General features: G+C 40.8%; 1 protein-coding gene across 9 annotated transcripts in view; it reads right to left on the reverse strand.

The window, feature by feature from the left end:
• PTK2 (protein tyrosine kinase 2) overlaps positions 1 to 24063 on the reverse strand; it is a 185724-nt gene that overhangs the window by 25832 nt on the left and 135829 nt on the right. For 4 of the 9 annotated variants that reach the window (XM_085322275.1, XM_085322351.1, XM_085322197.1 and 1 more), the window contains 9 exons: positions 17075 to 17158; positions 15832 to 15849; positions 12020 to 12076; positions 9463 to 9560; positions 7162 to 7246; positions 4364 to 4464; positions 2811 to 2926; positions 1728 to 1828; positions 569 to 658 (listed from right to left, as the gene is read on the reverse strand). In XM_085322275.1, coding sequence (XP_085178401.1) covers positions 569 to 658; positions 1728 to 1828; positions 2811 to 2926; positions 4364 to 4464; positions 7162 to 7246; positions 9463 to 9560; positions 12020 to 12076; positions 15832 to 15849; positions 17075 to 17158 — 750 coding nt within the window. The remainder of the gene's footprint in view (positions 1 to 568; positions 659 to 1727; positions 1829 to 2810; positions 2927 to 4363; positions 4465 to 7161; positions 7247 to 9462; positions 9561 to 12019; positions 12077 to 15831; positions 15850 to 17074; positions 17159 to 24063) is intronic. The other 5 variants (XM_085322667.1, XM_085322510.1, XM_085322829.1 and 2 more) reach the window with 2 other exon arrangements.

Here is a 24063-nt window from a genome sequence, read left to right on the forward strand (position 1 = left end):
AAATTAGTGAGACTTAAACATTAAAGATCTGGAAACTGGACAAGACACAGGCTGATCTACGCATTAGGCAGGGAAGCAAATAGACTGCAAGGAAGGAAAAAGTGAGAATATAAAGCAGAAGCAGAAAATAACAGTGATATGTCAAAAAGACACTAGAGACAAAACCAACCTCCAGTAAAGAAATCACCACTGTTATGACTCTGCCCTAATTTCCCTGCACCTTCACTTTTGTGCACTTCTTAGTACAGGWGAAAAGGTACACGAAACCTTAGACTCATTGAGTAGGAAAAAATAAAATAAAATAGATGGAAAATGTCCAGGAGAAAAATGGAWGTTCAGAATCACAGAACGGCTGAGGTGGGAAGGGACCTCTGGAGATCATCTAGTCCAAATCCCCTGCTCAAGCARGGTCACCTAGAGCAYGTTGCACAAGACGCATAGAAGGCACAATAAAAACACAGCCAATTCTCTGGAAATCCTTCACCTTTCATTAATTAAAATCAAMCACAACTTCTCCAGTGGAGAACCTTAAAAAAAACCCAAACCCAAACAATTGGTATTTGCTTACCAAACATCCATACATCACTAGCTGAGGTAAACCGTCGGAAGTTGATTGACTCCGGAGCCATCCATTTGATGGGCAGTTTTCCCTTGGAAGCTGCAGGGAAGGTAAGAGCAGGCAGGCCATTAACTCTGCTGCGGAGCTCAAACGCAGACTGCGCGCTCGTGCAAGAGGGCAAAACCTCTCTCCGGCGAAGCTCTTCAACCCTCGTGCTTYGCCCAAGAGATACCTGCGCAGCCTGGCCAGCAGCTCCGCGTGAGAGCACAAAGGAGCCGCTGCACACTGCTTAAACACTCGCCCTGACTGAGCAAGGGCTCGTCCTCGTTTCAAGTGAATTCTTCCGATTTCAAGACACAGTGATCGCGCTTAGGAACATCCCGATACCGAATCCAGAAACTGTCGCACAAAATCTCAGGGGTATTGTGAGACACAAGGGACGGGAGGAAACATTCCGGGGAGCAGGGATCTCCCGGTAGGGATGTTTTAAAACACGAGAGACAAACTTAGAAATATATTGGAGATGAAATATATAAAACTATGCTTTCATAATAGGCACCAGATTTAAAATGTCACTGTTCGGCTCCCTATAATGCCATTTCTATTCTCCTGCTCTATTTCCCATCTACCAGGCACTGCAGAACATCTCACAGCTACTGGAGTTAACCAGAGTTTTCCATACAAAAYGGGAAAAAAGTAGGTTTCCAATTTTTTTTCTACTAAATCTCTCTAGTCTAATGCTATTTGGAGTATGTATCCATATACAGGACAGGACAAACCTATCGTGAATACCTGTAGGTAACCCTGAACTCACTGTAGACTAGTTAGATTATGCCACAAATATGAACATGATCTCAAACAAGCTCCCATGTAGATAATCTAAAAATTGCAAAGCAAGCACAATAGGCTTGTCCTAAAAAATACAATTTTACCTGTGAATGAATTTCATAGGTTTTGCAATTAAAAACAGACCCCGTGATTCTCCTTTATGAAACACACACGAAGGAATTTACTGCCATCTATTAATTGTTGAATAATTCGCCTTTTTATACAATTATAGCATTTAGACCAAGAAAATCCAGCTAATTCCTTCTGGCGACAAATTAGTACTGTGAGAAGCAAGTGTGTTCCTACTGGTCTGCAAGAGGACTCCAAAATGTTAACTTACCTTTATAGTAAGTACTATCTTCCATATATCGGGATAAACCAAAATCTCCTAATTTCACACAGTCAGTGGCAGACACCAGCACATTTCTAGCAGCAATATCCCTGCCAAATAGAGAAGACACTATTTCCAGTCATTTAAAAAATGTAAAGTGGCAAAACAGCATCATCATCCAAAAAAAAGCTATTAAATCCCAGAAGTAGCAGACTCCTTGGAGAGGGCCAAATTATTTTTCTAATCAAGGTTTAGCTGTTCATGCAAAGAATAAGACTACATAATATTTTCTATTGATTAATGAAAAGCTTAGGGAAATACTGTAGCATATTTGATCCTTATAAGTAACAATCATCATCCAAAAATATAACTGTCATGTTTTATTCTTCATCTATCAAGATCACAGGCTTATAAATCTAGGTACTTAGTCCTAGCAACAGGGATCTGTATGTACACACACACACACAGAGAATTTAAAACATACTTAAATTCAAGAGAATGAAAATTAACACTCACCGAAAGGGAAATTTAGCTTCGCCTTTCGGCTAAGCAAGCAGCTTACTGTATAAATATTTCGCTTTCCTCATTCTTTATTTAAGAAACCAGCTGCCCTTTGTTTTGCTTTTTTGTATTTGGAAGATTACAGCTGACTTGCACTTTGGGAAAAGACGCTGCAACTGCAAAGCAACAACTCAGCTGAAATCCACGCTTCTGATTAAAGCTGCGCAACAGCTCCAGGTCAATCTAGCAGGGGGCCACCAGGTGTCACTCTTGGAAAGGGCATCAATTTGGTTGCAGCGCCTCAAAAAATAGCCAAAGTCTAATATGGAGCCTGACATAAAGCCGGTAAGTGGAGTGCCTAAGTATTGCTGCTACACATTCATCAGGAGAAGTCAAGGAAAAGAAAATAGCCAGTAAGCTTTAATGCACACAACTATGTATTGTAAATGGTTTGTCTTCACTCAAGGAAGTTTGCCAACCATCTAGGACACTTCTAACATCCTGAAATTTTTAGAAGTTACATATATTTTAAAAAGAATATATATATATACACACATACACACACAGAGACATGTATACATAAAATCTTACCTATGTACAAATCTCTTGCTCTCTAAGTAGGCAAGTGCTGTACTAAGCTGGTAAGCGTAGAGTATCAAGGAGGCCAGATCCAAGCTGTATTTTCTTACTTGCAAAAACGATCTCAGCTTTTTGCACAAAGAAGGAAAAGAAGAATTCACGAAAAAAACGAGAAAATATTTGAACAAAGCAAATATATTAAAGCTTATACATACATTAAAGCTTACCCAAGCACCAACTGACATGCCCTCCCTTTAGATTGGAGGAGAAAACAAATTCAATTGTCACGCAGAAACATGACACTGGGGGAAAACTGACAGCGGTTTTTTGTGTGTGAAAACTGTTAGCCAAATCAAGACGAAATTTTTGCATTGCTTTCAGGCTCTTTTTGAGGACAAAATACATAYGTTGCTGTTGGTGCAGACTCAAGCACTCCTGGTCTTTTCATGCATTCTTCCCTTGAAAACTGCACATTTTTGGCCTAGATAATTTCAAGGAGTAGCAGTATATGGCCAATATGAATACCAGTTAGATTAGTACTGTTTTGGCAGCATTAATTTTATTCTGCATTTACATTTGCTAAAATACCCAGCTTTAGCTCAGAGTAGCTACAATCAATACAGACTTTTTATGAACTATACTTCTAGTATAAGACTTAATGGATTCTCCTTTTAAAAGTAGTACAAAGCTTTGAAAATAATTTGAGCACTGGAAAAGAAATTTTTGTAAATTCTTGAGAGGAGATGACCTCTCCATTATACCTTTTCTGCTCCTTTTCTTTCTTGTTTTCAACTTGGACAGCCGTACTGTAGTTTGATAATTAAAACGAATGTCTTGTGATGCAATAAGAAAAATTACTTCCTCTCAAACGTTCAGAAGCATGTGGCTCAAAAAAACCCAGTCAATATAAAAGCTGAGATCCAGGTCTGTTTWAACCATTAATCCAAAAGACATAATAATGAGGAAAACCCTCTTTTCTAGGGTCCCTGCTGCAGACACTGGGCAGAAAATAATCATAATAAATTCAGTGTTCACAAGGAAAAAGAGGCATCACCCAGCTACCTTCCAAAAGGTGAAAAACCGTAGTTTTAACTATTGTCAGTGAAACGTTATGAGCTCTCTTTGCCCATGAATAGCAAACCTGCTCACAATTTTCTCTCAGTTGCTACCCACACAGCACAAAATATTACTGCTGTCTTTAAGGAATAAAATTTACAATAGAATTTTGCCTGAAGAAGGTAGTTTGCAAATGCTGGTTAAATGCTATCTCAAAATCGGCATCTTACATTCTCCCTTTGGAACAGCAACTGAAGTTCCCTGAAAATCGTGACTAAACCATGCTGGTCTGAGCTGCTGCAGTTCCCTAGTGGAGGGGTTAGGCCAAATCCTGCCACTCCTGAATCCACAATGCTGCACACAGTCATGGTACCACGTTTCAGGAGTTTGCCCCCAAGTGAGTTTTCAGATCCCTTTGCATTAGCACCAAGACAAATGATTTTTCAGTATTTTATGAAAGCATGAGCTAAAAGGGGTGAACACCAAAGATGGATGAGAATTTTCCATACCTCTCCAAGCGTACAGAGCTCCATAATGATCCAAACTGGGTTTTCTGTGATAACTCCAATGAGCTTCACGATGTGAGGATGATCAAACTGACGCATTGTTACTAAAAGGAAAAAAAAAATCAAGTCAGTGCATTTCAACTGCTAATGCAATACCTATCTCTTTTTTGTTGTTGTTGTTTGGCAATAAAACAACGCAGCTGAGAAGCTTTTAGTCTATAACTGAGCCATCAATAGCCAGGAGACACAATAACAGTGCTGCAGAACTTCAGACAAGTGCTGGCAAGCCGTAACGCCTGCTCGTTTGAGACTCTGCACCGTGTCTGCAGACAGCCTGAGACCCCGCTTCCTCGAGTGGCTCTTATCTACCTTCCACTTGCAGAAAAAGAGAACTGCTGTCAAAGGCACAAGTCAGGCTCCTGGGCTCTTCTYCCATGGTGGAGCATGGTATCAGCTCTGACATACTGACCTATCAACCCAGTTTACGACCTGTTCACTTGTGCTCTTCCTCTTGGAAGCAGAGGAAGGAATAAATAGCGTGTGTCRTTCGGTAGCTGGAAAAAAGCGCGTCAGTCGTAAAAGCAACATCTCCTTTAATGATTACATTCCCGTCTGACTTTATCTTCTACTGGCTTAATTAACTTCTCAGGCTCATCAGTACAGTCACCRTATATTCGACACAGCAAGATGGACAAATGCTTATTAATGCCACGGGRAGGTGTATTTGGTAGGTTAAGCAAAACATCAGTCTTCTGATTAAGTTTTTAATCTTCTGACATACACACGACAAAYATCCTTCATTTAATCCTAAGGCAGCATCTCTTTTACATTTACAGTTTACAATGTCAACAGAAATGCACCGTATTTCCGCAACTGAAAAGTCTGCTTCTGTTCAAAAAAGTGGACAAGGGAAATACCCTCATATTTTGTTTTTTAACTAATCACAAATTCATCTAGCAAAAGCAGCAGGTGTTTTGAGATTCTCTATTCTGATGAGCTCAAAAGTACATTGGCACACCACAACCATAATCTCAACACATTTTGTAACATCTCAAACCCCAAGAAAAAACTCTGACAATTCTATTTGTAAAACCTAATCTCATAATAGTTAAATACACATTATACTACAAGAACACCTATATGGACACATGAAAGAACATACCCTTCAAAATATTAATGTATTATGAATTATACAGCGAAGTCAATAAAACAGCCATCCCTATCAATGAAATAGTATAATGGCACATTAATAGAAAGGAATAAACAAAGGAGCGTACGTTGAAATGTCGAGCAACTGGGAAAATATTACCTAGAATTGGAGCAGGATCCCTAAATCYCTAAATTTGTCCTCCTTCCCCCCTTTTTGAAATAAAGAGGATTTCAAAGTGGGAGAAGGAAACTCTTTCTGGCATCCTGAAAAAAGGTGCATTACTCAACTAGAATCTCAGAACCCAATCTCATTACTAAAGTCTTTGTAAATAAAATATATATTACAAGTGAAATCTCAGGCATTTAGTTTCTTGTGCTAATCAAGCTCAAAGYAATTTTAAATATGATTTATAACATGAAAACCTTGTTTCACTGATGTAAAAACAAAGCTGGAATACCGTTTGATTAAATCCAAATTAAAAAGCRCTAGTTATTGGTCTGCTACACTAGCATTTCCTGATCTGCCAAACTTGAAGTACAATAAGGAGCCCTTGTACAGGAGCAAATATYTTCTAGATTGTTAAGAATCAGCAGTGTATCTCTGACTGCTAAGTTATTACCATGAGCAACGGTCCTGACTTCTCCAACAGCAATGAATGTAATTGAAAAAAAGATAATAAATTAAAAACTTCTAACATCTAAAAAAGAAAAGCCATTAGCTACGAACACAGATTTTCTTTATATAYAGTTAGAAAAAAACCCTTGAACACAGGAACACAGAGTAAGAGTATCCCGTTACATGTGGCCTGACCCAATGGATTTCCTCATGTAAYACAAAGTTTTCAGCAATACAGTAGCAAAGGATAATAGGCAAAAATTAAGGTCTCTGTCGCATATATTATTTTGCTTACAAATGCTACAGAAATTAGTAACTATAACATTCTYTTTTTTTAGAAGTTTTGCACTAATATCCATCTCAATGGGATTTATGAACACTCGCAGAATTTGTAACATTCCTAGAAATTCAGAAAGTTTTTCCCCATGTATGAAAACCACTGCTTGGGGAACTGCAGTATTGGTGGGCGCTTACTTAGGAAATGGATTCACACCATTAGAATTTTAAATTCAAATTTTCAAAACGGATCTTTTTTAGACATAACGTTTTAGCAAACTTTGTTTACMAGGACAACAACCTGACTTCCTAAAGGTGGTGCAATACACTCCAACAAACGCTATATTTCTTTTAATTTATTAGAGGAAAAGACAAAATAGAGGGTCAGATCTCTAGCACACCAAAACTGCTTAGGAAGTCTTAAAGGAGTTGGCCATCACTGTTTAATTTTGAAAAAAATCAGGTATTCTATGTACAGTCATATACGTGGGCAATGCCAAGGTATAAAGCAGTCTGCCCRGCACATATTGCAGAAGAGGACAAAGCTCATGCTACACACACATGTATATAAGGGCAGGCTATATAGACATATAAAAAATTATTATTATACACACATTTTATATAAATATACATTTGCATATTTTAATAACTTCTTGTTTTTATATGTAAAACATATMATTATTTAATATCAGTAGCTTGTGGCACATATGGCTGCAAAGTCTTTGCAAGCTCAGCCTCAAAGAAATATTTTAATACTCACAGGCTTCTTGTAAGAATTTTTCTCTAACACTGTCTGAGGTGCAGTTTTTACATGTTTTGATTGCAACAGCCATAGCTGGATTTTCCTAAAAGACAAAAATTTAGAAATAACTGAAACACAGCCCATCACAAACTCATTCCTTTAAAATGACTAATAACTAAAATATCTTTATATTCCTCCCCTGCAAAGCAGCTCTAGGTGCATAGACCAAGATGCCCACAGTCTGCCAAAAACTAGTGGTAGATCAAGATGATTTTATTCCCCTTTAAAATTGGCATAATTGAGGTTGGAGGAGACATCTGGAGGTTAGACCAATCCCTCTCCTGATGTTACAGATAGGCTTTTTGGAACCAATATTAGCATCAAACGAACAGTTTCAGTGTCTGCAACCAGCAAAGACTCCAGRCATTTTGCATAATAAATTTAGGAAGCAGCACTATATCAAAGTTCAACACGTTTTGGGTTTTTTTTTTGTTTTGTTTTTTTTTTTTTTTTTTTGCTGATTTTTGGCCAGGCAGACAACAGTTACCAGGTTTTTCAGGAATATTTAGTAGTAAGTGGCATCCAATACAATCAAAACCTCTGCAAGTGCAACTAACGGGCAGAATGAGATGGACATTTAGGTTCAGATTYGAGCTAGGAGAACCAGACGCCAGAAACCTCCTCYGTAGTTTCACAGACGAGCTGGACATACACACGGATGGAACTACCACCGTAGTACYGCAACTCACCTTCAATCTACTGTAACATTTCTTCCAGAAGTTTTAAGTTCCCACCTGTCTAGTGCATCTATATTTAATGCTAAATCCTTCCTAATTTCCCTTCACATCTTCGAGTATCTGACATGCAGTAAAAAAAGTCATTAATGAAAGCAGTCAGCAGGTTGCCACTTAAAAAATTCTCCCTACGCACAGGATGACTGAACAAAATGTGTTTTCCTTTTGAAGAAAGGCTGAGATGGAAAGCATTTTCAAAATGGTATTCCTTGTAAAAGGGGACTTCAGTTGCTTTCATGGAGCACTAGATTTATCCACTCTGCCCTAGTTCAGCAAAACACTACTTGCCAGTTAACTAGGACAGGATTAAATGAAAAATAAGGGCACCCCTTAATGCAAAATATGCCAGCACTGTTTCTAAATGAAGATACCAGAACAGATCTCAAACCTGCATGAGATATTTAACATTTTTCCCTGTAGGGGACCCATCCATATCCAGGAAGCTAATCAGTTTTTACTGGACAACACTTCCCAAAGGCAATGGTATTTTTCTGAAGTTAGGGCTAGGTTGTTGCATGCATGAATTATTAGTTTAGTTGTCAAAACACCACGCCCTGAATCCTTCCAAATAAGAAATGGATGTGTTCACTTGAAATGTGCAGAACCCTGAGTCATTATAACCTTGAAATTTTTTTGTTGAAGTGAAGTAGTTTTACAACTTTCTCTTGTGTATTCCACAAAGTTAATCCTTCATCCATCTAAACTGCAATTTTAATCCCTGTGATTGCGTTCTGGAAAAGCACATAAGCACTGGGCTGAAGTACATTAGTCCTGCCGACCTCTCTGGTTTCAGTGGGGTGACTCTTGCGCTGGATCAATGACTGACTAACTATTCTGTCAGGGCAACATAGTAATTTATTAAGAAATCAGCTTCCTAATCAGAGACACAGTTGGATGCTCACTGTAGAAACAACCACGCTGGTTTGAAGGTTGTCGCTCTGTTGYAGGTTACTGCCGTTCCAGCAGAGTGACCAGCAAAGTTCTCCTGGTTCAGCACCGAAGTCAGGCAGATCAGCTCACCCCGATACAAACAGCAGCTTCTGCACTGGACGTGGATTTGTCCAAAGCTAACTTAGGTTTACCACCCATAAACATGGTGTCCAACTTCTGATAAGGCTCTGAAGCTCTGGGTGCCCAACAGTGGAGCACGGCCAAGGGCACACGCGCTCACCACGCTCGGACACACTCAACCTGGAGAGCGAGCGAGTGTACACTTGGGGTTAAAAGCAGTGACTTCCGATTCTGACTCAGCTAGTGGCTTTGGCATGGGCCTGAATATCTCATGGGGTTATCTTCATTTAACTCCTGATGGAGATATAGAGCAGAGTGTCTACTGTGGAACGAGGAAGTTTTCTACATCAACTCAAACACGGAGAACATGCTGTGCGTGCCGATTATTCTTATGAGTAAATCACACAGTCAACGTGTGCTTCTCCTAGTGGACTCAATCCAAGGTATGTAAGAGGCACACATTTTTTTTTTTAAAACTAGACATTAGCTTTATTACCTCAGAAGTGACACTTACTGGACTCATGTAAACTCCCTGGTGCACGTCTCCAAACTGTCCTTCGCCAATGCAGCGCCCCAGTTCAATTCTCTCCCTTTGAATTTCATAATCCCTGGCTGCAAGGATATAATGCACTTAAAATATCAAGTTTCTGATGAAGGGCAAAGAAATAATCCACAAGATACCGAACTCAAAGTAAGTCACTCACATGTCTCACATATGAATAACTAAGATTAACATCTGCTGCACACCAACCTATACAAATACTGTATACACACAGTGGAATCCTCTTAAACAAATGTTTGAAGCAAAGCAATGAAAAACAAATTTTGAAATTTAATTTGCTAAATTGACTGCATTATTTATTCCAATGCAATAGAGATAATTAAATCCTTCTTAATTACAGCTAATAAAAGACAAAGAATACAAACAGCCTACGGCAATACGGAATGTCTTAAACACAGCTTGTGCACATATGCCTTTGTACATTTAAGAGAACTCCACTATGGGGTATTTTAGATCTTTGGACCATCAAATGAGCCAGAAGAATTTTTAAAGAGGTAACTGCAAGAAAAAAAATATGGAAACAACACCATGGCAAATAAAGATCAAATGAAAGCACAAAATTTTGAGTGCACTACACTTCTATCAGCATATAATTGAAGTGAATTTGATGAGATGTTTTGTGACTTATGCAATTTTGTTCACTTTGTGGTTTAATAGAGTGGAGATATTACTGATAAAAATGGCTCACTACTTCAGAAAAACATTTAATTAGTTGCAACTGAATTACTTCATCTGCAATTTCATTTCTGGCAGACACGGAAAACTATTCCAGGAATAGCAAAAAAAAAAAAAAAAAAAAAAAAAAAAAAAAACACATGTACAGCATGTTTTCACCTCTTCTTCTATCATTCAGAGGAGAAAAAATTGTAATCAATCAGTTTAGACTTCATGCCTGATTATTTTATAGCTTCATTGACACTACAAAAATAATGTCTTCCAGCTGGGTAACAGAGTGATAAATGTCTTTTTCATCTCTTGTTTTAGATACTGCATTTTCCTCTTTAAAATCCCCAAGCTAGCTGGTTTAACGATAAATAAATAATGCTTATTAAATGAAAGTGAATAGTAAACTGAAAAATTCCACATCATTCCAAACTGCAAGCACACAGAGATGGGTAAAGGGTCTCCTGTTACCTTCATCTATTCCATAGCTTTCTGCAGTGCAATTAAAAGAAAAATCAAATGCTTACTTAGAGATAGCTTCTTAAAATTAACAAGACAAGGACAAATAYTTTTTAACATTAAAAAAAAGAAGAAATAACACACAGAAGTAATTTCAAATTTACATTAACAGAAGTCATGGGTCTGTTCTTGTGATCTTTGCTGGCTGAGTCCTTCGAGAGCTGAACATTTGAATGCACTCCAGTGCAGCAAAGCACTTACTGAGTTCCACTTCAACGGTCCATCTCACGGGCTCTCAGTTGAAGGGATACTTAAGTGTTCAGCATCACCCAGGGCTGAGCTCAAAAGTAACTACTTACTTAAGTGACAATTATTGCAAAAAATATATAAAATACACATAATAAAGTACATAGTCTATCACAGTATCTTTTAATCCTGCAGTTCTTTTAGTAGAGCCACTTACTGACTTACTGCACGACATTCAAAACACATGCTTGTTTTTGGAAAACATACATATTCTTGCTTTTTAAGTATTTTCCACAATAGCATACTATATTGTAAATGCTGAAATGATTATGAAACATTCCTCCCCTGCAAGGGAGACTAAAAATCCTTAAATACATTCATCATTCTTCAGCTGATCATGGTAGCAGTTTAGGACCATCCTGCCTTCTCATCATAGCCAAACCCGACGTTTTTGCAGGTCTGGGTACCGATTATCTATTTCTAGAGAAACACTAGACTGCTAGAACTCAACTGTAATGTGCAGACACAACTTTTAACATCACAACACTAGACTCTCTTGTTAACTTAATTAACCTTAACATCTCAGTTTAGGATTACGCTCTAATTCAAATATGTCAGAAGACAAAATCCTTGCATTGGCTAGCRCAGCATCTTTTTTTGACTTCAAAGGTGGAAGACTCAGAAAAACTGTGCATTTTTTATGTTCCTAAAGCCCTTCATCTTTACAAAACTACACGTGGTACAGATGACTCTTCTACCAACAAATCAGAGCAGCAAGTCTATCCTAGACCAGGGTTCAGATACAGCTCTCTCTCAGACTGTTTGCTCTTCTCAAAGAAATTATATTCACACCTCTTTCTAAGCATGTATTCATCATTGTAATTAAAAATCTTGCCTTTTGGAATAAAAAGGGGATTTTACTGTAAAGTCTTTGACAACAGCAAGACTTGTTGCAGAACTTGGTTGTCTTTGCTCCAAAAGCTGAACTTGAAAGACACCGAATGCATGAGTTTTCACGACGTCTTTCGTGATGAGTATTTTCTTTGCACACATATTACTTAAGGATAAAATACAAGATTTGGTCCCTGCTAAACCTCAGAAGCTGTCAGACAAAAGTTCCCAAGTTACCTAGTGTACTTACTTGATGGCATTGTATAAGTATCTTCTTCGTCTATAATCTCCGCATAGTCATCTGTTTCTGTAAGGGAGGAATTAAAGAGTTTCGGGAAAAGCAAGTGAAAACAAACTCAATCTTTTTTAATCAGAGTCTCCAATTTATCAATGCTGATAACACCACAACCCCCAACTTCCCCACTGCTGGGAGGCATTTATAATAGCATGACTTAAACTTGCTCATGCATGAATTACTTATGGAAGTGATGATGACTTCAGTGCCCATTCTGCTGCGTCACATAGATGCACTTAACAAGAAATAAAAGGCGAATTCATTTATATTCTAAAGAGTGTAAGCTCTGTAACTGAAACCAATCCATCTCAATTGCTGACTTAAAAAGAAAATCTTTTTAACAGCACATTCCCGCCACCAAAAAGAGAAAACAACATCGGTAATGGATAGAAACCGCAACTATCACAGATTAAATTCCCTTTTTCTCAATGAAGTGTGAATAAAAGTGTGCTAGTTTTGTTCTAGCTAACAGGCAGAACGGACAGTGAAGATGTTCCAGGGCAGCATCTACCTATGATCAGTGTGGCAAGGTGAATGATTTTCCATAGATTCTCTCAGAGCATAAAGATCCTTCCAGGTCACACTCTTGCTTTACACCCTTTCTTCCTCTATTAATCTCAGATTTCCTTGTCTAATGGAAATTCACTCCAACAGCTAGGCAATCTTGATCTCAAGAATCAACATCTTGCAGTTAGTTTTTGGAAAGCATCCGTTCTCAAAGTTCTAAGAGAAAAAAGACTCTTTTTCTTCCTTTAAGATGTATTATTTTTACATCCTTAGTTCTCAAAATGGTCTAGATGGTGCCAAGTCCTACCAGAAGATCCTCTTCTTGCTCTACAGAGTTGCCAGTGTTAGTAGGTCATTTTGTAACAATCAGGTAAAATCTCATTCTAGTTGACAAAACCAAAATCCACAACAGCAAGAGGATTTTTCACTGCCAAGTCATTAAATTCTATCCACCAACTTTCTTTAAACACATATAAATTAAGTTCTCCACACTGARCAATCTCAAGTTGGCTATGAGGTTTCCAGGGTTGGTTTCAGCTGATCAAATCCGGGGCTGCCTCTGACAGGCCTGATTCGCTCCCCCTTTTCCCCATCTCTCCAGGACTCCCACATTCCTACTCCTCCCTGGTATCATTTCTAGARGTTGGGTGTCCAAATGGGCAGAGGGATAAAGCCCGGGAGAGAGTGGAAAGGATCAGATGACCCCTTTTGATGGCAGCCCTCGTTCAACCAACTTAAGCCATCTCTGAAACCCAAGCAAGGTTCCTAATTGCTACAGAGGTACAAAAAAAGAGGCTTCTTTTTCCAACGGCATGGATTTTTGACAATTAGGAAATTACAGGTTGCCTGTAACCTCTGAAGTTCAACACGTATTAAGGATTAAATGTAGATTTATGACCCTAACTTGGCCCTATTAGAAAGGAGATAAATAAATAAAGCCCTCTCCCCCTTTTTTTGGTCAAACACCCATAAGAATACATTTTACCTTGCAAAAACAGAATTGCAGAAAATCCTATGCCTGCACTTTCTAAACAGGCAGCATACCCCAGTGGAAAGAAAAGAAGCATTTATCTTTTTTTGGAGGGTATATTTTTTCCTCCCTATACTATAAATACACTTTTTTTTTGTGAGAAATAAGCCCCAGTTTACAAGTAAAAAATAAGCACCCACCTGAAAGAAAACATTAGTGTGACAGCAACAAATTTGGGATAAATCACTCTGCTTTCCTGTCATATTATGGTGAGGTATTTTTAACTTGTTAGCCCAAGCATGGTGTGTATATCTACCTACCTACCTATCTATCTATATATGTTATATGTCTATATATACACACATATATATACATACCACAGAAATATGTATGTATATATCGTGCGTATATATACATATATATATATAYACACCAACTACGTTTATAAGCTATTATTTGAGCCAGATACCAGAGAGTACTTTGCATAGGCATGTAATGAATAAATAAGTGAGATTAGAAACGGCTTCAAGAAGAAATAAAGGAATCTGGGCACTAGAACTGGTGCAATGCTGGTCATTAAAAAGAAAAATTAAAACACTTGTCACACTTGTTATGGAACAGCGCTTATAAAAATGTGATATATGGCTTGGCTTGTTCATCTTTCTGTTTTAATTAATGATGTTTGYTTATCCTAGAAGCATTATCAGAACACTGCAGCCCACCTTACAGGCTTTTGATACATTGCCCCAAACTATACTGAAGCTGGGAGGCTCTTCAGTTGGCCAATTCAAATAAATTAAACGTTAGCAATTAACAAATATTCCTTGGTACACGTTTAATCCTTTGGAGAGGAATGTATAGTTGAGAAGTCAAAAACAATTTGCACATATCTCCATTCTTTCTGGGATTCGGAGGACAATTTAATCAAGGCGTAACAGCGACAAGCGCTTTAAGCGGTCTGCACCGAAGATGTCAGCCGCCTCCACCGCTTGCAGGCTTTCCACCACCACCACCRAGTCGTGCAGTAAGACAGGCTCCGAGGAGCGATTTTGCAGGACCCGCAGGAGAGCGTAAAGGGAAATTCAGCTGGGCAAGGCCCTCCGGGCTGCTTTAGCCACACGGCTGTGCTGCGACACCCTCAAGCTTTGCACCCCCCAGCAAAGCCATGCTGCCAGGAGTCGTTCCAGCTCTGAAAATCTAGGCAGACTAAGACCTAAAAAGAAGGCTCTTTAGTGCTGCTTCCTCTTGCATCTTAAAAACGGGACTGAGCTTATTCACCTGCTGGCCAGCCCCGGGTTATTTTGGATGAAAACCAAATAAACCTGTTTTGGACAAACATGCAGTGGTGGTGGTATGTAGGGGAGTTAGCCAGCTGGAGCGATACTGCATCAGACTGTATTTAACAGAGCATAGGGAAAAYACATCCCAGGAGGTGACATCCGTGACAGCTGATTCAGGAGCTTTACCCCCTGTGACAGTTCCCTTTTTATGGCTTTTTCCCCCTGGTATTTTTCAGATCCCCATAAATTTTTTTAAAAAGGAGAAAAGCATCAAAAAGTTAAGATTAGCATATGAAGTAGAATTTCCGAATTTGTGACGGAAAGAAACACCCTTTGCGTTTTTAATGTTTTAGAGAAGAAAGAAAATTGTGGTAGTATTACCTTAACATGATTTATATCTGAAGGGGAGAAAGGAGAACTTATAYACCCCTTTTTACATTTTACTCTTTTCCTCTGCTTCCTTTTCATAACTTCCATTAGAATTAGGCCTTAGAATAGCTGAAATCTGATTAATCTAAATTAATCCATTTTGTATAGTTTCTTCTTATGCAAGAAACACTAGTAGACCACAGAGCACTTTGATGTTACCATGCCTTTAAAGCCAAGCATCACTTAGCAGACTTATTTATCGGTTTGTGTTAGGTCCAGTGAACTTGACTGATTGAAGAAAAATCTGCGATACCACCACTTTAATCAAAATGAACGGACACCCTCGAAAATCCATAAACCTCCTCTGCGCCATGCCAGAACTCGCACTGCAAACACATGCAATACCAAATCCCCCCGTTTTTGAAATACTTCCCCCTCCCCTTTTTCTACTCCAGTTGAGCAGAAAGTGTTAGTTGCGTGGCCCGAAAAGTACAGTATTTCTTGGCTATAAATCCAAGGCAGGTTGCTTTTTAACACTAAAATTTGTATAAAATTGATTACTGGAATGTGCATTAAGCAGTATATGGATATAAGAGCTGCATATTGCATGTTAGTAACACACAGACTAGAAAACATATTACCGTCCCCACTAATTTCATCTGCAGATCCAGGTGGCATGCAAGGAGAGAGAAAAACAGAGGGGGAGAGAGAAGGGACAGAGAAGGGGGAGGGAAAAATATACTATTAAATTCATGAGTAATCCAAAGGTATTAAGACTGCAGTTATCTTATATACCTGACTCAAGAGAAACCCGAAAAGTAGTGGAATTTAAGACTTCTCACCTAAAACCCAAGGGACAGAGACACATTCTGAGAAGCTTGTATGATGAAACAGTTAATGACTTGCAAACACGAAGTTACACAAAAATTAAATTTGGGAGTGGAACTACTTATTTCAACGCATCATTAAGCAATGTCAATTTGTGGCTTAATTCGATACTTCCACTACAAGACAGATTTCCTGCAGCCAGATGAGTCGGTTCAATTTGGCTAGTAAAGCTTCGCATGTACACTCATSATTTTTGAAAACCCAGGTTGGTGTTGACTCTTTCAAAGGACCTGGGCTCCTAAAGCTATCGCTAAGACACAAATAAGAAACAGAGTAATTTAAGTATTAATTATACAGAACATTTACAGTTWTATAAACTTGAAAGTTAAACGAGTGGTAAATGGAGCAACTCCCCAGGGGATCTGTTCAAATAAACACCGTATTCTGCATTCACAGCAGTGGCTGCAGGCCACACCAATACCCACGTCACAAGCTGATGCACTTCAGACATTATTTATGAGTAAAATGAAAATGCATACTAATATTGTAAAAATAATGCACCTATTCCTCCAATTCTTTTTACCCCTAACAAAGCCAAGCTGGTCCTCTCAAAGTGCTGAACCAGAAAGCAGCCACAAGCATCGCTGTGTTCAGTATTTAATTCAAAGTGACCTTAATTGAGGCTTCTTGTTGCTATTCTACTTCATTCACGAGCATGCTGCATCAGGGGTCCAAGAATGCAGTTCAGATATATTCACGAGAAAAAAGAAAACAACCCAAACCCAAGGGCATTTGGGGGCTGCCGAGCGGCACAAACCGCGTTTGCCATTGCAGCACGCGCCCCGTGGGACAAAGCCCCCCATAAAACCGGCAACTGTGCGACACTGCGCGAAAATCCAATTGGGGAAAGGAGGGGAAGGGCAGCAGAAATTTAGAGGAAATTATTCTTGGAACTCTGTTTACCTGCCGCTAAGGTCGTAAACGAACAGTGACTGGGTTAGTACAATACTCAGCGCGGGGTTAACAAGGCAGCCTAGGCAAAGAGCAGTGCASTACCCGTAGGCGGCGGCTCATGGGAACAGAAGACGAAAGGCAGAAAGCGTCTAGCTTTCTTTACTTTATGCTGACAGTGATTGACTCCTTTACAAAGAGGCAAGAAAAGGGAAGRGAAAAAAAAAAGAAHAGAAACAAATTATTTGGAAATAAAAGCAAAAGAGACCAGAGAAAACATCCACAATGAATGAACACAAAAACTAAAGGTTTACATTACAACTCTGCATACGCAAAACAGAGATATGAGAGGTTCTGAAATTCTCGGGCCCCTTAAGCATTTTCCTGAAAATTCCTTTCCCCAGCAAAAAATTATTATTTCACTTTTTTAAAAGTGAGAGCAGAATCTATTAAAAAATCAACCACATATCAGTCATTCCTAATGTAAAGGATGGCATCCTCCCAGAAGTTTAACCCACTTCCGCAAGCTCCGCTCCTACCTTGTCCTGAAACGCTGAATGGGCAAATCTTGACCTAAATGGCACTCGCCAGAGCTAATCACAAAAGTATGGACTTGCTGGACTCTCACAAGAAGAGCTTAACAGGAAAGCACTATTTCACATGGCACAGTTGTGCAGAACAAGGCCAAGCACTCGCTTTCTCCGTCCCACCAAAAACCAGCACAGACACACACACATTATGATACAAAACATCTCCCTGGAGTTTTGTGCCCAGTGTGGACCTGACTTGGAATAGATCTTCCAACTCTCCAAGGACCTCCTGGAGAAAATGCTCCAAGGCAGTGTCCTCACAGGCCCCTCTCCTGGTCACTCTCCTGAATGCAATCAGCTTTCATGGTAAAGAATGGAGGTTTTGGGGAAGAGAGAACACAAAGAAACCACAAGCAATTTCAGAGAAGGATATGAAAAAATGCCAAGAGCCTGAGCACCGGCTCTCTGCTTCTTCCATTTTTTCTCGTTAATCTGGTTGCTCCTCTCTGCTTTACTCCTTCTTCCTTTTTCCTCTCTCTCAGGAAGGGTGAGATGTGGTTTAAAAAGCCAACCAAACAACAACAACAACAAAAAATACCCCCACCCTCTTGCTAGTACTCTCTCATAGTCAAAAGTCAAAACCTTGATACTTTTTGTGGACTCCAGAAACCTAGGAACCATCAAAGCAGTTATATTCCTGCAAAAACATCATCTTATAAACAACTGGGCAATTTTTTGGGGGTTGCCAGATTTTGAGAGACAAGGTGCAGAATTTTTTTAAGGCACTATCAAATATGCTCAATCGCTCTCCAATCTGCAGGCTGCAGGTTGAATCTTACACATGCAAATCGCATGGGTGACACGCAACTATGCACAGCTCACGCTTTGCTAAGCTCATAGCTTTTAATTAAAATAGCAAAGAACCATTACAGAAACTGCTAGGCTGACTGTAAACAAACCGGACTCATTCAGCAACTGTGAAAATCGACATTTCATTCAAAACGACAAAACATCGATGAGACTCAATGTTATAAACCCAAGGAGGTTCGAGGAGCGGGCAAACTATTATTCACAAAGTTAGTATAATACCAACATTTATGCAGGATGTGACATACTACAGAAATGACAGGGACACATCTGCTAACCGCACTAATTTCATACGAAGCTCATGCGAAGCGCTCGGCACATGCTCAAGGTGTTCCTCGCTCATCATGTACCGCACGTTCCCAGTAACTCAAGCCAACTCATGCCCTGCATTTAAAACTTTGCCCTCATGATCCACTGTCCCCAGTTAAATTTTACACAATTATTCTGCTAGATTAAACGGAAGTAGGTCTCTGTCTTAAAACCACATCTTCAAGTCTAGCTACAAAAGAAAAAAAAGGATCTATTCCCATTCTATTTTAGTCCTATACTCCTGAATTAAACAAATTGAGAAAAGCTTTCAAAAAACCCCTAAAGGAATAAATCTATTTGTTTTCAAGCTTTTGAAATAAATTGAGTAATATGCAGTTAGACTATTTACCAAATGCATTTTTCAAAGCAAATGCGCTTATGCATAACCAATAAAAAACAAACCCTGGCATGCGCAGGACACTTCTGTAGTTACATTACTACAGGGCAAAAGCGTCGGCTCAGATCAAGAGAACGGATCCTAAGGGAGCCGCATGGGAGGGAAAGCGCTCCTTAACCAGTGACCCAGGTGCACGAGAGCAGGGAGAACTTCCCGGGCACTGAAAATCAGGTTAAATGCAAGGAATCACCTTAGACTGCCGCCACAGTCCAGTCTGGTCTTACTGGCCGAGAAAGGAAACAACAGTAGTTTAGTAAGGCTGAAATACAAGAAGGTAACACACCAGTCTACGCAACGGTGATGGGAATCCTGAATATCGTCATTTAGCAGCAGCAAGGCTATTTTCAGCATATTATCTTATTAATTAGCAGAGCAGCTAGGTTAATTAAGAAAAAAGTACTCTTCATGAAGCTAGAGGTTAATGACTTGCCCAAGGTTATAAAAGGAATCGGTTAAAACTTGGGCTTGAAGATCTCCCAGCCCAGTGACCATCCAGCAGACCTATGGCTCTACGCAGTTTCTCCATGCCCCTAGTTACTGAATAATTTGAATGCGTAACTACATAATTTACGCTGAGTTTTGGAGTCTCTTTCCTTCCAGGAGCAGCAGCTTGCAGAGCACGGTCCTTTCCACCATGAACTGGTCCAATGGAGGCCCTCACGAGCACTCCAGATACATTTCTCTTCTTAAAAATTGCTTACTTCCACTTTTCAGCACTGTCTTTTTGAAGCGACTTGATAAAACAAGCATGTCCAAAAAACCCCAAAYACCACTTTTCAAACCCCAGGCAAAGGACCCTTTTTCCCTACTGACTTCTCTGAAGGGAGCTGGGGTGCAGGAGCYGCACGGACCTTCAGCATGGAGCGCCGCGTGGACCTTCGGCTTGCGCACCRCCCTCGTCGACCAGAGCACACAGTGCGCTTCGCCAGCAGCACCGCTTCCAGAAAACCTTGTCCGTCTTTCCGTGCTCGCTTGGCGCCGTTCAGGCCCTTTTGGAGGCTGACATCTCCCTCGTTTCACTCTGAGCTGCAACATTGTGATCAGCTGAGCTGACGTGGCGTTTTTCTCCCCGCTGTCGGCTGCATTTTGAGTTGGCTCCTGCTACGCTTCCCTTCTTCTAAGCCGCCGGAAACTTCTCCGAGATGCATCACCTCCAATCTCCTTCGAAAGCAAAACTGTCCGCCGAGCAAGCCGGATGGCAGGAACGAGACGGTGGTTCCCCGACGCTGAGGACCCGCTCCCAAGCAGCGCCTCCGAGGGGAACCGTCGGCTGCCTCGGGGCCCCCAGCGGCGGCTCGCTGGCGGGATGGGATTTCAGTGCTACCCTAAGGTGACGACCCCTCGGCAGAAACGGGAAGGGGGCCAAGAAGCCGGCCTTTCCCGCAGGCTAAAATCCTTCAGGTCCCACCAGCTGGCTTGCTCCAGGAGGGCGCCTTCTCCTGCCCAGGGCACGTCACCGGGCAGCCCCAAGGCACAGGACGCAGCCGAGCGTCTCGGGGGTCACCAGGAGCAACCAAGACTTTGGGGTTTTCTTCTCTGGGTGGGGGGCAATGGCGGCACCAGCACGAGTAGCAACCTAGGCCGTAACACTGGCGACRCGCTTACTGCCGTTCCTCCCGACTTGAAGTTAGAAACGCTATTTGCGTTACTAACAGCAGTCGGGTCACCAGGGAACGGGAGGACAAGCAAATTTTTATTTTATCCGCCCGGCCCGGCCCATCCCAACGCCAACCGCGATTGCTYGTTGCGCTCCCAAATGAACGGGCCYGAAGCGTCGTAGTCTGCAGCTCCGCGCGTGACACGAGCTTCGGCAAAGCCACCAGCGGAAGCGCTTGCGGCCACGGGGCTCTTCAGCGCAAAGGAGGCGCCGAGGCCGGCCAGAGCGTGCCAGCGTACGGTATTTATTCTTCCTGGTCATATTTACAGAAGGGAGGGAGATGGGGGTGGGGGTGGGGGGAGAAATCAAGGAACTCTATGTTAGAAGGAGTTTGTGTGAAAAGGGAGCGAGCAAACTACAGCTTTATGGATTTCATTTTATGAAGAACGTATTATAACACGTAATTGACTGGGTAAATTATTATTTTTGGAAACGCATGCATCAGGGAATACGTGCATCACCTCACTACGGCCAGTGTTTGCTACTTCAAAGCACACTGCTGGCCGAGCGAGGTCCTGCAGACCAGAGCAGAGCACTTTAATAAAGGCTCCAAGCAAAACAGCATGAAACCTAGTCAATAAAATTACAGTAAACTGGTATGTTATTTCTTGCAAATTAGATGTGTTTTATCTTGGTTTCAAGTACACAGCAAGTAGCTGAGCCTCACCATTGCCCAAATGTATATTCTTGCTAAGTACAAAGACTTCTTTTTTAACGTAAAGATGGATCTAGAGGGAGAAGGGCATAAAAGCTGGAACTATCTAACTTATTTAGAGCACCAATCACTTCTGGTGAGTCAAAGTAACTTAAGCCAAAACATCAGATCTATACCAAAGAAATCTGAAATCCAACTCAAATTTAATTGTGTTTTATTTATACGTTTGTATAAACACACACACCCAAGCAACAGAACAAGTTTTGAGGGATAAACACTATTACTCTGCTTAGAAATCTGGGGGAAACCTGGTAGGCATCTTATTAGCACATGATGAAAGATGGTGCCTGTCGCAAGGAACGTATGATTTCAACAGGCAAGACAGACAAACAGCACAAGAAGAAATGGAAAAAGAGGCAGGCAGTAACAGGTACGTGGTGAGACAAGGTTCAGTGACACAGAGCCAGGGGAGCTGTGGCTCCTGGGTCCCGCGATCTGATGCTCTGGATTTCTGGACCCAACTCCACCCTTCACTAGTTTGAAAAGGTCTTTATTTGAGGGTAGAGTAAAAAACTTCTGGTTCTGAAAACTCTGTACCTTTGTATGCCTTGGCATATCAAAATATTTGGAAAGAATAAGTTTTCATTTCACTAGGCCAGAAATTTTTCAAGGYGTGTTAATAAGTATGTCCGAAAGAAAGTCCAGAAATCTTTCACTAACAGGCTGATTAACAGGCAAACCTCTAAAACTTCAGACAAATACCTGAACTTCTAGACCAAACCATTCTCCACACTGGTTTTGATCTATTGCCRGTTCCAAATTTTGGTGGGGGAGAACTCACTTGGGAACCTTCCTTTCAAACTAATAGTGTTAAAACTACRAATATGTCCAATTGCTTCTTTTTTCTGCCAAACACTCAGCTCAGATTTTTGCTATTAAGCTTTAGCACTGGGGGAAGCCTGCACAAAGAACTGCAATCTCACTGCAAACAAACAGTGGAGATAATTTATGATTTCAGCTCCACTGAAGGCCTGGAGGACACTACAGCTGTCAGTAAGGCTCATCTTATTGGAAGCCCCTTGCTCCAAGCCATTTCAATGTCACCAGAGAAAAGCTCTTGTTCTGCAAACTGAGGGAGCATCGCCCACAGCTGGCTTTGGGCTGGATGCTGGCAGCTCTCCGGCTCTGCTGCCCTGTCCCTCTCGGGTTAACCCAACATCACATGCATTGGTTGCCTCCATCATCCGATACCGGGGTATGGGTTCCAGGCATCAGCAGGCRTGACACCTCCTTGGATCTACATGAAGTATTACTTCGTTTGAAACAAGTCCATACCTTCAGGGACTGCAATTCTTAACGAAAGCACCCTCCAGGGACAACATTTATCAAATGACTATTTCTATGATAGAAATTCAATGCACCAATGACCATGCCACACTTGATGCACTTCAAATAAATTTAAGCCAGAAAAAAAATGGTGTCCCACATACCCTTATTAAAAGGAAGAGCAAACTTAGACTGAATAATAGATGCAATGACTCGAATCGTTCCAGTCTTGTGTCAGCATTTCCAGTGGTTTGTAACACGGTATAAAAAACAAGCATCAAGCACAATGATTTCATTGTGGAAAGATATAAAACCTCCCTACAATACAAGAAAAATACGTAACTGGTTTTGATGTTTGGTATCGGAAAGAAAAAGAGGGCCATTCGCTGCCTGTTTTGCCTATGTCGTCATGAGGCAGCTTTGTCCCTTACAGCTTCCCAGACATTCGCTTGGGATAACCAGCAAATCYGCAGTGCTAATTTCAAAAGCTGCTGCTTTTGTCTCTCTCCTACTTTGCTGGATGTTGTATCCAAAGGCTGGTTCCCCAGCGAAGCTCTCACTGGCAACCATTCCTCTTTACGTGAGACCCTAACCTCCAGAGTTACGTGGCATTAAGTTCCTTGCACTAAGCACCAAGTGCTGCTACAGCAGAAGAGGCAAGGTTGTGCCCCAAGACACAACGCTAACTCAGGATAAAATGCATCAGGCAATGACAGGCTGAATTTGCAAAGAGACTGCAATAAARGATCTTGAAGGATTGTAACAAGATGAAGAATCATTTATTACTATAACTTTTTCAATAATGACAGTATATCRGGTTTCTTAGAAAAATGGACAGGGTGGCAAGGAAGCATGGCTTCTTTTTCCCCTGAAGATAAGCTGTTCTGCATGAGCAATTAGAAAGCACTRCCCTCATCACGTAAGCAATTTCCACTCTTCCTGACAGCTACAAGGACCCATGCAGGTAAACCAAGAGCGAACGTGCTTTTCCTGCGTGTCCACTACTGGGTCCCCAAGCTTGCTGGCAGGTCCTGAAGCAACACGAGCTGCTATTCGACTCCGAGAGGTAACTGTACCTGCAAAGCTCTGTTACACCTCTGCGGCTAGGTGAACATCTGAATGCCAGATCCTCTCCCTTATTTCCTTGCACAACATTCGTTGGCCTTGTTCTGCCAAGAGCTGAATCTTAACCGTCTTTAAAAAAGTACAAGGGTGGGGAGAGGAACATAAAAAGCAGGGAATCAAATGAACATCAGTCCGTCTTCTCTCCTTCTTGTGCGAAATGGGCAAGTTTTCGCAACACGTGCAACTAATTAGTCACGTAAATGTTATGGTGGGATTGTAAGTCAAGAG

Source organism: Rhea americana, unplaced genomic scaffold (assembly GCF_003343005.1).
Source record: "Rhea americana isolate MKP2758 unplaced genomic scaffold, rheAme1 scaffold_0, whole genome shotgun sequence".
Classification (NCBI taxonomy): domain Eukaryota; kingdom Metazoa; phylum Chordata; class Aves; order Rheiformes; family Rheidae; genus Rhea; species Rhea americana.